This window comes from Osmerus eperlanus, chromosome 16, assembly GCF_963692335.1.
Source record: "Osmerus eperlanus chromosome 16, fOsmEpe2.1, whole genome shotgun sequence".
NCBI lineage: Eukaryota > Metazoa > Chordata > Actinopteri > Osmeriformes > Osmeridae > Osmerus > Osmerus eperlanus.
In genome coordinates this window covers 1,383,206-1,397,905 of record NC_085033.1, presented here as the reverse complement: position 1 = coordinate 1,397,905, position 14,700 = coordinate 1,383,206, and the positions used below count along the sequence as shown (strand labels likewise).

At 43.2% G+C, this 14,700-nt stretch overlaps 3 protein-coding genes and 1 pseudogene across 3 annotated transcripts; all 4 read right to left on the bottom strand.

Moving 5' to 3' along the window:
- Positions 1 to 236: 236 nt before the first annotated feature.
- LOC134036765 (uncharacterized) lies at positions 237 to 2,375 on the bottom strand. Its single transcript, XM_062481841.1, has 4 exons — positions 2,003 to 2,375; positions 1,486 to 1,561; positions 1,290 to 1,391; positions 237 to 1,010 (listed from the first exon to the last, which is right to left on the bottom strand). Exons 1-4 carry the CDS (start codon positions 2,147 to 2,149, stop codon positions 310 to 312), a joined length of 1,026 nt encoding a protein of 341 aa, XP_062337825.1. The 5' UTR covers positions 2,150 to 2,375; the 3' UTR covers positions 237 to 309.
- On the bottom strand, positions 2,344 to 5,682 carry LOC134036499 (uncharacterized). The gene is made up of 7 exons (XM_062481482.1): positions 5,530 to 5,682; positions 5,367 to 5,420; positions 4,354 to 5,277; positions 4,035 to 4,246; positions 3,125 to 3,203; positions 2,757 to 2,956; positions 2,344 to 2,367 (listed from the first exon to the last, which is right to left on the bottom strand). The coding sequence occupies exons 3-7, from the start codon at positions 5,216 to 5,218 to the stop codon at positions 2,344 to 2,346; spliced, it is 1,380 nt and encodes a 459-aa protein (XP_062337466.1). The 5' UTR covers positions 5,219 to 5,277; positions 5,367 to 5,420; positions 5,530 to 5,682.
- Positions 5,683 to 6,364: 682 nt separating this feature from the next.
- Positions 6,365 to 8,372, bottom strand: LOC134036850 (protein pygopus-like). Its single transcript, XM_062481975.1, has 4 exons — positions 8,222 to 8,372; positions 8,042 to 8,095; positions 7,449 to 7,940; positions 6,365 to 7,314 (listed from the first exon to the last, which is right to left on the bottom strand). Exons 1-4 carry the CDS (start codon positions 8,364 to 8,366, stop codon positions 6,671 to 6,673), a joined length of 1,335 nt encoding a protein of 444 aa, XP_062337959.1. The 5' UTR covers positions 8,367 to 8,372; the 3' UTR covers positions 6,365 to 6,670.
- Positions 8,373 to 10,029: 1,657 nt separating this feature from the next.
- Positions 10,030 to 14,700, bottom strand: part of LOC134036497 (serotransferrin-like) — a 5,172-nt pseudogene continuing 501 nt past the window's right edge.

Here is a 14,700-nt window from a genome sequence, read left to right as displayed (position 1 = left end):
TCTTGTGTATATCTCAATTACAGAATAAACTCATGTCTATTGTTGCTAAATAAAAGCTTAATGTTAACTCAAAGAATGCATTTGTCTTGCTTATCTTGTTACCCAGACCCTAGGTCCTCTGACTAGTATTGAAGAAAGTGTTCAGGAGTTGAATCTTGACGACATCGTCTGTGAAATGGGTCACTGAGCAGGCAATGTTATCAGCAGCAATAAAGACATAATCAGGACAGTTCTAGATGACTCCATGTTTAATAAGAGGCTTCGAAAAACTCTGCAGTCCTCTGCAGATAAGCTCGCCTTTGCCAGCGGCTAGTCTCTCTGGCTGCTAGTCTCTCTGGAGGCTGGTCTCTCTTCCTCCTCGTTGGGCTGGGGTAAGAGCACACGGATCAGTGCTGGGGAGACCATTCGGCCCTCCTCACCAATCAGGTATTCTATTGGAAAGGACAAGGAGAGGAACCCATGGGGGCTGTCTCTCCTGGATCCAGCAGGCTGATTGGTCCTCAACCCAGAAGGCTGATTGTGGCCAGTGGGAACTGTAGTTGAAGCAGGAGCACTCTGACCCAATGACACCTGGTTACCATCCAGAAAGAGGAAATGGTCGGGGACGCTGATATCTTGGTTGGGGGTGGTGGGGCGTGAGGGGGGAAGGGGGAGGGCTGAGGATGGGATCCCGGGGAAGTAGGGCCAACTTGGGCCCGGCTGAGCCTGGACCAGCTGGGGCTGATAAGCTTGACACAGTTCTGGCTGGCTGGCAGGATTCTGGGTCTCGACTTGTTGCTGACAGGGCCTCTCTGCCAACAGAACATGCTCTGGACCAAAGTTCCTGATGTGAGCTGAGCCGTTGAAGGGAGGCCGGGAGAGTACTGTGGTGGACAGACAGCCCTCAGGAGAATCTCTGGTCAAGTTGTAAAGAGTCCACACACAATTGGCAAAGTTCTGAAGGGAGGGCTCAGAAAGGCTGACTTGGTCCAATCCAGTAAAACCTGTCATCGAGCTCTGGTCTTGATCCTCTGAAACAAAGACTTTGTTTTAACTCAACCAATAATGACCCAAAACAGTTCATAAAAGACTACATTATTTCAAAGCATAACCATGCAAAAGCCTCTCGACTTATCTATACCTGATGTATTCTGCACGCTCTGTGATTGTGGCCTTGTCACCTGTGTGGTTTTGTCCAACAGCCCTACAGTATATATATATATATATATATATAGGGTAAAGTATTACAACCATTGAATTTAGCATATTTCTTGGATCGAACTAATATTATATTACATTACATTATTAACCTGAATCAGAAGAGGTCTGTGTTTCTACTGATTTATGAACAGACTCTCCACCCGGAGCTTTGCTGTGACTGGTGGGGTCAGAGAGAGCCCTGACCAGGCTCACTGTGGAGGCCAAAGTCGAAGTATGTAAATATGCTGTCACAAACCTTTCTATATTTCAGACAACTGTCACGAGTAGTGTAAAGGATGTCAGTACCTGACACACGACAAGACTGTGGAGATGCTCCTGGAGATGTGTGTCTCTCTGGTGTCACTGCTGGTCTCCCCACACACTCCTCTCTACTGGGGATCCTGAATGAGGATGCTCTCTGTGCTGCTGCCACAGGGCCTGGTTCAGATGGAACTCTCTCTGTGGTGTTTGTTGGAGAAACTCTCGGGGATAGCGGTGGTGAAACCTCCCTAGCAGCGACAGCAGTTTCCCTTCGGTTCTTCACCGATGATGAGGACAATCTGGACTGACTGGACTTTGGGGAACAGCCTTTGCCAAAAAACATTTCATAGCACAGATATAGGGAAGGGTAGAAATGAACAAAACAACATTTCAAATGACTACACAGCTTTGCAAAAGACAAATCTGCACCACTGTAGTGCAGAGGGAAATGTTATTGGATCAACTGTACTGCACCTGCTGACACAAGAGAGGTCTGTGGAGATACTCTGGGGGAAACGCTGGGAAATGTGTGCCGTTCCGGTGTCTCCGCTGGTCTCGCCACACTATCTCTACTGGGGATCCTGAGTGCCAACACTCTGTTGGCCGCCTCTGTCACTGCAGGAGAAGGAGCCTTTGCGATGATGTCACTCCTTGGCACTTTTGATTCAGACTTCATCTCCAAGACCAGTTCCTCCAGTTCCTCTACCATAGATGAAGTGATACGCAAATCTTCCACTGAAGGATCTCTGTAGACTGTTGGTCTCTCTGCTAGTATCCCCACACTTTCCTCTGTTCTGAAGATCCTGACTGACAACAATCTTTGTTCCTCCACTGCTGTTTCACACGGAGCTCTCTCTGTGTCTCTCACAGGGGACAATGCAGGTAAAATGCCCCCCTTAGCAGCTACAGGTAGCTGGAGTAGTTGCTCTGATGGGGATGATCAGCACAAGGGTTAAGGGGAGTATAGGAATTAAGATCCCCCAGTGGACAAGAATAATTTCAAACTCAACCCTTGTGTTATCTTCGGGTCATTCTGACCCATCAGTCATTGTGACCCACCATTGTATTGCGACAACTTTACCGCATACAAAAACAAAGTGAAGCATTTTCTTTTAACCGTTGGGCTGTCTCAGACCCCCTACATTGCGACGGTTAAAAGACAATTATTTTTATTTGTTTTTGTATTGGGTAAAATTGGGTAAACACAACGATGGTTCGTTATGAACCTTTGGAAGGCAGCACAAGGGTTAATGTAAAGACTTTTTAACAAGCAAGTCAAAAGGCTTCACAGAGCCTTAACAACATTGTGCACTTGCCAGCTTGAGATATAAAAATAGGCAGGAAAAATAGAAACTTTTTACATTAGGAATCTTCAGTAGGATCTTTACTGTACCGGATACAAGTAATGCCGGTGGAGATATTCCTGGAGATGTACGTCTCTTTAATGATTCTGCTGGCCTCTCCTCACTCTCCTCACTAGTGGGGATTATGAGTGAGGACTCTTTATGGGTCATGACTGTGGATATAAATGAAGCATGTTCTGTTATGTCACTGGCAGGACATCTTGGTAACCATGCTGGAGAAACATATGGATCCAATAATGAAGGTTATATATTGTACATCTATGTTGATTTAGCAGCATCAATATTGTATACTTAACAATATAGTGTGTCTTGAGCATTACCAGACTCAGGGAATGTCTGTGGAGATACTTTAGAAGATGCCTGTTTCTCGGGTGTCTCTGCTGGTTTCCCCACACTCTCCTCATTACTGGGGATCTTGGCAGAGGACACTTTCCGAATGACCATCAAGGCAGAGGGAGAAGGACTTGCGGCAACATCACTCCTTAATGTTAGGACCTCGCCTGACCTGGTCAGGCTGGATGATTCTTTCCCGGATTCTTGGAGATGTGTCTCTGCTTCCACCATTGCTGTGTAAGAGGCAGCCGTCTCTAATATTTGACTTCTAGGACTCTGTGAAGATGCTGACACAGGTGTCTTCAGAAGCTCTGACATTGATGATGCTCTATAAGTTTTCTCATGTCCACAGACATCAGACTGGGCTGGTGACACTGTACCGTCGGTGAGGGAGTCAGAGGAGACCCTGGTCCGGCTAGTCTCAGGGGATAAACCTGCAGCTGTTATAACAACACAAGAACTGTTTGAGGAAACAAACATACATACAAACAAACATAAAATACTGTTCACAATAGAGTTTATTGTTTTAATTGGCACTGTACACAATGACAGATATGACTGAATATGATTTTATGATCTTAATAGAGTTTTAAAAGAATTACCTGACACATAGTATGTTTGTGAGGATAATCTGGGGGACGTGTGTCTCTCTGGTATCTCGGCTTGTGCTCCTACACTCTCTTCTTCACCAGGGATCTGGAATGAAGATTGAGGAATTGAAACTGCTCTTTCAAAGGACATCTTTTGAGTGGTGTCTCCTTCTGTTACTATTGCTGAAGCCTTGGAGCTTTCTTTAACAGCTGAAAAACACTTTGACTGATGCTCTAACAAGACGTGAGCAGAATGTTCATCAGCCACAGGGTCATCTGAATCAATGTTGGAGATCTCTAAGCTTACATGATGATGTTTTCTGTTCACTGTCCTTAATGCCTCCACGGAAATTGTTTTGACGAGTTCTTCAGATATTTTCTGAAATTCCTCGACAGCAGCAGTGTCTTTGGCAAAAGTCTCTGTTTTGGAAGGGGGTGCATCTGAATGTTTCAGTGTCACTGGTGGAATGGTGACCATGCAAAACCCAGTTGACAGGTCGTCAAACATTAATGGACACTCTACAAAACAAAAACACTCATGGCAGAGTCAATCAAACTCAGGGTCAAATAATATCAGATTAACAGAAGAAAAGTTTTTGAAATATACAACTGACATTTCTTCTCACCCATCTCAGATGTCCCTGGAAATACAGTGAGAGATGCTTTGGGAGTTGTGTGTGTGTCCAGTGTCTCTCCTTCCCTTTCCACGCTCTCTTCTCTGCATTCTCCAACCACCACAGTTTCAAAGGGGGCTTTCTTTGTCTGCTCAGTAGAGGATCTTACGAGTTCAGTATCACCCTGATAAGATGCAGTGGAAACAACCTGTCCAGTGGACAGAAAACGTGAGAAAACATCCTCCCATGAGATCACACTGCTGCTCCTAGAAGACAACTGGTCATCCGTCGATCCTGAAGAACCAAAGCTATCCGCAGAATATGTCAGAAAAAGGTTCTTCATCAAAGGTATCTTGCAGGAGACCTCTTCATTAGACATGACCTCTGTAGGGTCACACAGTCCAGTCATATTACTGGCTGAAGGGGTCCTGGTTGGACTACGTCTGGATAACAGGGCTGAGGATGGATGGCTGTCTCTGCTGAAGATGGTGGTCTCTGGGAGATTCTCAGATTGGACAGCGATAACATTATCGGTCGCAGCACTGGGCTTGCTGATGACAGCAGACTGACCCACTTTCACCAGACAGTTCCTTGAGAAGGCAGCTGATTGGACAGCAGAGCCGGGTTGGCTCTCTTCCTCCACAGAGGGTTGGGTTGGGCTGTGTTCAACTTCCTGGTGGTCAGGATCAGGTGGTTTTGTCTGTGGGTAAGAATGCTCCTCTAGCCTAACCCAGGGCTCCCCTGAGGTTCCTCTTTGCTCTATATTATGGGTGGCTAATAAAGCCTCTTCAGCAAGACAGGAACCCAGTATGCAAATTTCAGTCATGGGCATCCCACGCACAGACGGCCTAGGTGGCATTAGTCCTTCATTGTTCATTATCACCTTGCCAGCTGGTGTTTCTCTCTGTGATATCCACCCTCTAACAAACTTTGCCTCTATAAAGAATTCATCATATTGTATGTTATCATGTTGTAATTATTTTCATTTCTTTCTTTTTTTGTTTTTTTATGTTTATATTTCTTACCACGTATCTCTTGGTACAGATGTATAACATCCTTAGTGTCCACTAGAATGTTTTCTGAAGTAAAATATAATTGTTTAATAACATCGCCCTGCTAAACTAAAAGGTAGGCTATGCTGCGTAGTTGACACATCTTGCTGGTCAAATTCAATTGAAAATAACTTACGTTCACTGAAATTATGTAATTCCTCACAGTATGCCGAAATAAATTCCGTTATTTTCTTTGGTCGCTCAGTGAATACGGCTCTGCATATACATTCCAGCCAACTCTTAAGTCCGTACGGAATTATCAGCGTAGGGGGTGGCTCGAAGTGCCTGGCCATCTACAAAGATACGACAGCTGTAATTATTAGTCGTTCGTGGAATGGACAATAATATCGCTAATGTGAAAATGAAATGTAAGAAAAAGAATGTAACAATTTATTCCCGACCCTTTTAAGAAATGTACCTTAGCGAGTGGCCAGTGGAGTCCTCAACCCAACAAGATCCAATCACTACAATCAAAATTACCTACGTCATAATGCAGGCCTTTTTATCCACAGAGATTCCAGTTCTAGGCTTTAATATTATTAATTGTGTCTCATGCCGAGCGTCCCGTCGCTTGCGTCGCATTCAGATAGGACACGGTGTAATATGTAGGTGAAAAAAATAAAAGTGTAACAAAAAGGTTGCTGTGTGCCTTCACTGTATTTTCCTCATCCCTGGCCCTGCTAAATGGATATGGCCAAAAGACCTATCTGTCTCCCTGTCTGTCTAAATGCCTTTCTGCTTTCGTTGCACTTTTTACCCTTTGTAGTGTGTGACACTATAAAATGGGTTGGGAGAACTTAAAAAAAAAAAAAGTTTTATGGCTGTATTGTTGAAAACTCCCACTAATATTGGGGTTTCTTGGAACATTGGGTGTGTAACAAAACACATGAACACCACACAAAAGTTAAACAATCATATTCAAGGGATGGCTTGACATATAGTTTATAAAAATATAAGGAAAGATACAGGTTTCCTCTGTCCATGTCGTGGTGCAGAATGCTTTGCAGTGACAAAACGGAGAAGTGATTTAATGCTAGAGTCTAAAAAGGCCATGGCCAAAAGTAGGGCTTTTGTTATACATAAAAAATTCACCCAAGCTGCATTAATTACAATATCATTAACGGAAGCTTCCAGGCTTAGATTAAACATTGAAGACTGCCTTCAATGAATATTCACCAAATTAACTGTATTTCTGTTTTCTTAATTAATCGGATGAGATTACATCAAATAGTAGCCTAGTGATGCAATCTCTGAAGGATTGGCTCTGTGCCTGGCCCCTATGAAGATAGGCCCTCTTGGGGTTTGGTGTTGCCAACGTCAACCTTATCTACTGGTGCACTGCATGGCTTCGTCTCCTGCCTCTGCTGACATTGGGTCCAGTGAGAAGCTTTGGCAGTGGGGTGGTTGGAACCGCTACATTCTTCCTTGGGTCCTCCATGAGGCAACGGGGTGCCACTGTCCAGCATGTGGTGGAGGAAGGAGGGCAAGTTGAGCCACTTGGGTGTGGTCACATTCTCGCTCTTGCCTTCGCTCATGCCAGTCGCCACCCTGGGCCTCTGCCTGTGCTGTGGGTGGGGGTGTTGGTGGCTGTGGTGGTGCCCGGAGGGCATGTGACCACAGTGGCTAGGAGCCACGTTTGGTGCCATGTATCCAGTGTAGCTGTTGTGAGGGCTGAGGTGTGGTGGGTAACCATAATGATGGCCCAGTGTTGGAGGAGCCTGGCACCAGTGAGACTGGTGTGCTGGGAGGAAAGGCTGACCGGCAGGAAAAAAACCTGGTGATACAGCCTGGCCGGGTGTGGGTGGAGGGTGGGGAGGATGAGCAAAGTAGTAGTGGTGATGATGTTGTGCAGGCTGGTGAGAGGGTGGAGGAATGTCCCTGCGGCTGCTATCTGGCATCTTTCTACTTTCAGAGGGGGAATCTAGCAGAAACACAGGGAGACACAGTGATCAGATGACCAGTTTTTGTTAACGTTCTATCTGGGCAACATTGACTTGACAAATGACACTTAACAGCAAGTCATATATCAACATTCATCTTTGGTGCTTTGCTCACCTGGGTGTGTTGCTCCAGAGATTGAGGTGATCGTCTCTGGTTTAGGCTGCTGCTGGGAAGCAAGTCCCTGGGTGTGGGTCTCCCCCTGTGCCAGAGCCAAGGGGGCTGGAGCTGCTGGGAGAACTGGGGCTTCTGAGGCACCAGAGGAGGTTATGACAGCATGGAGTGATGGGCAGGTTGAAGCAGCTAGGGAAGCTGGTTCGGTTGTAGCAATGGGGGGAGTTGGGCTCTTTGAGGCTGCTTGAACAGCAAGGTCTGTAACAGCTGGTTGGTTGGTGGTTGAGGTTGATGGACGAGCTGTCGCTGTGGCACTGAGTCCAGTTGCTCCCCGGTCTCCGGTAGTGTGGGTAGTAATGTTTTTAACATCACTCCACATCTTACTCTCCTTAGTTGAGATCTGTAGTGCTTCAAAATCCACATTCTCATTGGAGGAGGCTTGGTATCCGAACTTCAGCATTTCCTGCTCATAAGCAGCACCACAGAGCCTGTGTGCTATGGAGAACAGAGACATTTGCATTTTTATAATCAGAAATCTGGTCCCTTTGTCCAGAGGGCCAATAACAAATAGGAGATAATATGAGAAAATTACCTACCTCTGTGTTTATGGAATTCTTTGATTAGCCGGTCAACTGAATAGGTTGGGTTTTCTATAGGAGAGACAGATCCACATGTTTCTCTATGATTGTAGGTAATTGCCTACAATAGTAGCCATTATTTTGTTTTCGTTGTAACTGAGCTTAAGCTGCAGACTATTTAATAAAAAAGTAGCCTACCATGTTTGTATTTCTGAAGTTCCAAGCAGTAGTACATGGCAAAAAGCGCCATGTCATCAGGCTTTTTTCTTAGATATCCTCGGATGAAACCCGCAAGAAAGCTCAATAGGCCCCTTGGAAGCACGGGGGCCAAACATTTCATCATGTTGGTGGCTGTACTGTAGTGTAAAAAGTTGCCATAGTAAAGCACTTCATCACACTACCAACTATAACCAATTTAAAACAGAAGGTTGGCTTAATTTAAAAAGTTGTTTTAAATATTTTCTGAAACTTTGCTTTATAGCTAGTAATGATGAGTTTCAAAACGTACCCAGGTGAAGAGGGATATTTACATGTCAAATGTTTATATTCCGCATAATGTTTATAAGAATTAGTATTCAAATCACGCACATTCAAATATTCTCAGCCTTCTGCTTCGATTTGAGTCAGTTTGCCGTTCCGACAGATTTGAGGTTCTAGGCTACAGTACTATTTACGGGAGATTAATGATTAGATGAACGAGAATACCATACACACAAGGATGTTGTACTTTTGCAATTTAATTCCGCCCTACCGCCTACACGTCGCGTCTTTGGTATAACCGAATTTATCTGAATGCGCTCTGTAACCTATGCGAAAACCCTGTGTGTTATTTTTTACACTGAGCTCAAGTTTGATCGGCAAATAAATGCTGTTGTTAAAAATAGCTTTTTCCATCTTAGATCTATACCAAAGTTGAAGTCCATCCTCTCTTGATGATTTGGAGAAGATGTGCATGCCTTTATGTCTTCTCGATTGGACTTTTGTAACGCTCTGCAGTGTTGTGCCTGAACGCGTTCATTGAACGAAAGTTCATGAACTCATTCATAATTTTGGTGAACGTGAACTCAACGTACTATTGTTCAAATTTGAACTATGAACTGAACTAGTTCATTTTAAAATTTGTGAACTATAACCTGAACTAGTTCATGTAGAAAGTGAACTTTCCCAACACTGACGCTCTGTATCTGGGTGTGAGTTAAGCCTCTCTCTTTCGCCTGCAGATGGTTCAGAATTCAGCTGCTAGGCTTTTTAACTGGAACCAGGAAAACAGACCACTTTACCCCAGTATTGATTTTCCTAAATTGGTTATCGATCCATTGTCACATCCTGTGTATTGAGATTAACAAAAAATACTGGATTAAAATGAAGGTGATGCATGTGAAGTGGAAATGGAGGTAAAGAAAATGGATGTGAATTGAAAATTGTCATAAATTATGGAAGGCTGATTAACCATGTACAAATCACATTTTCCTACAATGTATACCTTTCCTGTCAAAGTCAAAGGCAGATTAACCTCCCTGCTGGTTGGTCAGTTTTCAGGTTACCAACTCTGTTCATATGTCAAACTGTTCAGCAGGCTGACTTGCTATTCATAGCTGTGAAACAAACACCATCTTTCTATCTTCTATACTTTTCATGCTATAAAGTGAATGTAAGTCAGTGGAAGACATCCCCCATTCTCAGTCTTCAATTCCCCTATTCCATGTTCAATATGGTCTCAGACTTTTGGACCCTATTGTATACTCCATAGCTGTATAGCTAATGCACTTTACTAGATTATTCAGATACTTTTTTGGTATGGTTAAACAAAAGTGAATTTTGTGTTGTGAAGTGTTCTCTGTGGTTTTCCGTGTTCTCTGTTATAATGTAGTTGTGTTGAAAGTATGGGAAGTTAGTAGACACATGCTATATTTCATTTTATTTGAGAATATAGTACATGTTTGTTGATTTTATCTTACCAATGTACAAAAATATGTTTTAATAAATCAATTTCTAAACTTCACATATATACATTATCTGCTTTAATCGGGCTTGTGTGCATGTTGCGATGACAGCTCATCTATGCTGACTTATTACAACATCTTAATTCACAGGCTTTTTCCAGATCTGTTTAAAGTAGAGGAGAACAAAGCATAGTTTCATTAAAGATGTCTGTGAATGTGAGTTTCTGTCAGCTGTCATGTATGGGAGTCTACATACCTGAAGTATAGTCAGTGCACAATCTGAGAGACTTCATGGCATTCATGTACTCATTCCCAAGGAAATGTATGTACGTTGTTCCTCTTGGAAGATCCTGAAGGCATTGCGTTTTGTCCTTGAAGAGGAGGTTTTTTCCATCTTGTGACTCAAACATCCTGAAAACTGGATCAGTGCCCTTAGAGCCAAACCTGGCCTAAACACAGAAAGACAAATTACATGGAGATTAATGGTACAAAAAAGTGGAACATAAACATACACTTTTAAGATGTTTATACATAAATATGAGACATATGTTATCAAATGTGTGCGAGGAACTAGATATTCAACCTGTATGTTGAACCATTTCAACCACAAACTTAACCTATGGCACAACAGTGAAACAACAGATCTATCAAGGAGTGTTCTGAGGAATTTGCACCCACTTGTTGTTCCTGGAGTACGGCTACCACCTTCGAAGCAATCTCATCCCGTGTCACGACAGCATTTGTGGGCACCTTGGCAAGGTTGCAATCAATGAACTTCTTAACAGGGTGTGGCCCTTTACCTGGGCAGATTATTTCAAAGTCTTCTGACTTCAGATTTTTGGCCCATGATGGACCATTACCTAGACAAGGGGAATCATAGTGAAAGAATAATATGACTGACTATGGTAGAAGACAAAGAGACATCGGGAAGCAGATGAGAGGAAGATAACATAACAGTAGGCAAATACCAGATTCTCTTACCATTAGTGTTCTCCTCCACGATGCTGTCTTTGAGGAAGGCCACATCTCCAGCGTTCTCAGCTAGACATCTTTAATAGAAACCCCCCCCAAAGGGACTGTTATTATTCAATTCACATTTGTTTTTTTGATAGAATTATAAAGGTTGACTGGTAGGGATGCATGGGTTGAACCACAACTTGTGGTTTCCGCGGGTTGAGCCGCAGGTTGGGTGAGTTGGATAAGCTTTCTCGAAAATATATCATAAGGCAGGTAAAAACGTGACGATTCAGCGTTCTAAGTACGTTTTGATAACTCACAGAAACATTTTGTATGCATTACCAGTCCACCCTCAACCTTTTCTTCCCCCCCCGTCTCTCTCTCTCTCTCTCTCTCTCTCTCTCTCTCCTAAATACACATACACATCCTAACCCTAACACATGCATTTGTTTTAACGTGTTGAAGTTTCTTCTATCAGGTTTTTCCTAGTAAGTGGTATCCATAGCTTTTGTTTAAACACCGCCAGCACCAAAACTCTTGGTCAGAAAGAAGAGGCTACCACTTACTCGTTTAGCTGCTATTCAACAATAAAGAACACCATTTGGAATATTGAGTCAGTTTAAGTTGGTGGTTTTGGACCAAGTGGCTGATTAACGCATATTTTTGTGAGTTGGGTTGGCTCTCATAATGGGTTGGATGGGTGCGGGTATTAAAAATCCTGCGTATCACTATTGTCTGGTGTCACCAACCTGAAGGCCCCATCATAGCCGAAGTACCGCTCCTCAGAATTAGGCTTACATTTGGAATCATCCCCCACAGGCTTTCCACTACCAGCTCACCTTTTACAAAACGTTGAGTCTGTCTCAGCTCCAGGGGCACAACCCTCAGGGAAAAAATCACCTGACAACAGAAAAATGAACTTGCATGAAGTCAAGTAACATTCATGGCACAAGCACAGTCAGATTGTGCTCTGGTTTCTGTATGAGGAGATTGATGTATAGAATAAAAACCAGCTTACTGAAGTTGCAGTTTCCTGTCTGTTTGTGGATCAGGCCCATAGGGATGTTCCAACCAGCCGTTCTGCCCATGGCTGTGTGGCAAGAACTCTTACCCTTCAGGGTTTTCCAGGTCAGCTTAGAACTATTTTTTACCACTGCGACCGCATAGTAGGACAAGGGAGAATCTGAGAGGAAAGGTAGACAAATTAGTATTAGGATATACATCATCTGAAATTATTGCAAGATGGGACACAAACTCATAAGACTTACTACTTCCAGCAGTTGTGCAGAAATCTGTTGAGAAAATATAATTTTAGCATAACAACCATGTTAATTTAACATTTTAATAATAATAATGTTATTTGTAATGCACTTTATATTTAGGTATAATCTCAAAGTGCTACAGGTTAAAAATAAGAAAGGGACAAAAAAGAAAATAGGACAATGCACAGTGTGCACGTTTTTGCTTCATACCTGAATCATACTGCTCTGCCATGACAGGGACCAGGCCACACACCCCAGCAGTGTAAACCGCTCCTCCATCTAACGACATGGCATCTGCCTCTTTGCGCTGTGGACAGAAAAAAATTAATTACAAAACAAAAAACATTTAATCGGACACATTTATCAGAGCATTTTGATTTACCATAATCCTCTGGATGCAGTCCTCAGTCGTGATGGGAGTCAGGTGGCTGAGCGGTGAGGGAAGTGGGCTAGTAATCCGAAGGTTGCCAGTTCGATTCCCGGTCATGCCAACTGACGTTGTGTCCTTGGGCAAGGCACTTCACCCTGCTTGCCTCGGGGGAATGCCCCTGTACTTACTGTAAGTCGCTCTGGATAAGAGCGTCGACTAAATGTAAATGTAATGTAAATGTGATCCCATTCTTACAATCGATCTTTGTGACACCATTGTCATCCATGCTATTAACGTTTATGAATGCCTTTCTCAGCATGGCCAACAGTGCACCATTTAATGGTGTCTGTAGATTCTTTGGTCTGCTCTGTGGTGGAATCATGTGAGGGAACATCAATGTAACATCAAAAGTTATACATGAGTGTGTTTATGTGTATGTGTAGACAAACCTTTTTTCAAAGAATGGATTGTGCTCAAGTAATCTGCTCCGAGGTACAGGAAGAAGTCCGTGGTGGGTGGCAGCTCAACCAAACTCTGAGTGGAGTTTGTTACATATTATTCATCAAACTATTTCTCATGAAAACGTATCATTTTGAAACCAGTCCTGAACCTGTCCTGTTTCTTGTGCATTCATACAGGGAACTCCTGCGGTATGTCAATCATCAAGTCTGATGACCCAGGTAATTAGACCCAGGTATTTAGATCCAGAGCCACATATGTACCTGGACAGTGGTCAGGTTTTGTCAGTTCTGGGTCATTTCGTCCAACCACTGCATGGGAGGGCACTTCGGCCAAATTGCAGGTCTCTGCGCTGTCCATGTTGGCTCTGGTGCCATTAATGCACAGAAGCTCGTAATTGTCTCTCTCTGAGACTGCAAGATAGGAGCCATAACACTAGTGAGGCTTATGAAATCAACAGCTTTAGATTTTTTTCATTAAAAGCCATCATTTAGTTGCCTGTGTTAGATAAAATATTCTAAAAGATCTATTCTTATTTGATTTGACTTAAATACAGTGACTATTGACAGTGCAGTGACGAACATGTTGGCATGAAAATTGATTTGTGTTTAACCTTAAAGTTAGGGTTAGAAACAGCCTATGGGGTTTGAAATTCAATAGTAATGTAACAATTACAGTAGCTTTGGGACAATGGATGCATGCTATGCTAGTGCTCTAACTCTCACCAGGAACAGTCAGGTGATTGACAAAGGCCACTTCTCCTTTGCCATCTTTTAGACATCTGGTGGCAGCAGAGAGACAATGTCATCGGAAAAATAAACAAGGGGGCCGGGTTGGGAGCTGGATAGCTTTGTAGCATTGTTTAGACTCTAGAGGCAGCAAAAGGGAAATTGTCTTGAGGAAGTACACTTACTGGAAGGCCCCAGCATAACCATAGTAGGGTTCACTGTGGGTCTTGGTGCAGTCTCCCTTACACAACTTGCATAGTGAAGGTTTGGTGGATCCAGGGACACAGCTTTCCAGGAAGAACATACTAACCACTGTAGATTAAAGTATTGTGTCATTACACACACCAAAAAAAAGTTGAAGACACGCATTAACAGAAGCTTTCCGTGTGCAGGACATGCACAGTACAGTATGTTGGACCTACAAACACTCTGCTAACATATGAAAGAGATAACAAAGGCAATAGAGACTACACATGGACAATTACAACTGGAAGCTGGCTGGGCATTGAGGAAATGTTCATATTAAATATAATAAATAGGGTCAGTGTCATAGACCGGTAAACATTTTTTTCAAAGCACTCAGTACCCACTCACCATCCTCAACAGGTTTGACCTCAGGGCCATCCCACTGCATTATTTCCTTGGATAGTATTCCAATTGGAATGTTCCAGCCTGCTGATTCTTCGATACCAGTGTGGCATGACTTCTTTCCCAGGAGGTCTTTGAACCCAAACTTTGTGCCCTTCCTGGCTACAGCAACTGCATAGTAACAGTTCTCTGATGGTACAAGAAATCATGGGGAGATGGTACAGGAAAAATATGAAAATACTAAGAAATAAACAACACAAAACTACCATCCATTGTTATTCCATTTATGTCCTCATCATCTTTACAAACCTACCATTGCCAGCATACTCTGCAATGATAGGACGCAATTCATAGGGTTCTCAGGCTTATT

Bases quoted from the DNA above. Each gene is read 5' to 3' on its own strand.
- LOC134036765 (XM_062481841.1), bottom strand. From the start codon at position 2,149: ATGGTAGAGGAACTGGAGGAACTGGTCTTGGAGATGAAGTCTGAATCA. The intron at 1,562-2,002 runs GTGGCGAGACCA...AGTAGAGAGGAG, and splicing joins GGATCCCCAGTAGAGATAGT to TGTGTGGGGAGACCAGCAGT. The intron at 1,392-1,485 runs GTACTGACATCC...TGGCCTCCACAG, and splicing joins ACAGTCTTGTCGTGTGTCAG to TGAGCCTGGTCAGGGCTCTC.
- LOC134036499 (XM_062481482.1), bottom strand. From the start codon at position 5,218: ATGAACAATGAAGGACTAATGCCACCTAGGCCGTCTGTGCGTGGGATG. The intron at 2,957-3,124 runs GTAATGCTCAAG...TTATATCCACAG, and splicing joins ACAGACATTCCCTGAGTCTG to TCATGACCCATAAAGAGTCC. The intron at 2,368-2,756 runs GCAAGTGCACAA...CATCCCCATCAG, and splicing joins TATTTTTATATCTCAAGCTG to AGCAACTACTCCAGCTACCT.
- LOC134036850 (XM_062481975.1), bottom strand. From the start codon at position 8,366: ATGATGAAATGTTTGGCCCCCGTGCTTCCAAGGGGCCTATTGAGCTTT. The intron at 8,096-8,221 runs GTAGGCTACTTT...TCTCTCCTATAG, and splicing joins ACTTCAGAAATACAAACATG to AAAACCCAACCTATTCAGTT. The intron at 7,315-7,448 runs GTGAGCAAAGCA...TGTTTCTGCTAG, and splicing joins CTCTGGAGCAACACACCCAG to ATTCCCCCTCTGAAAGTAGA.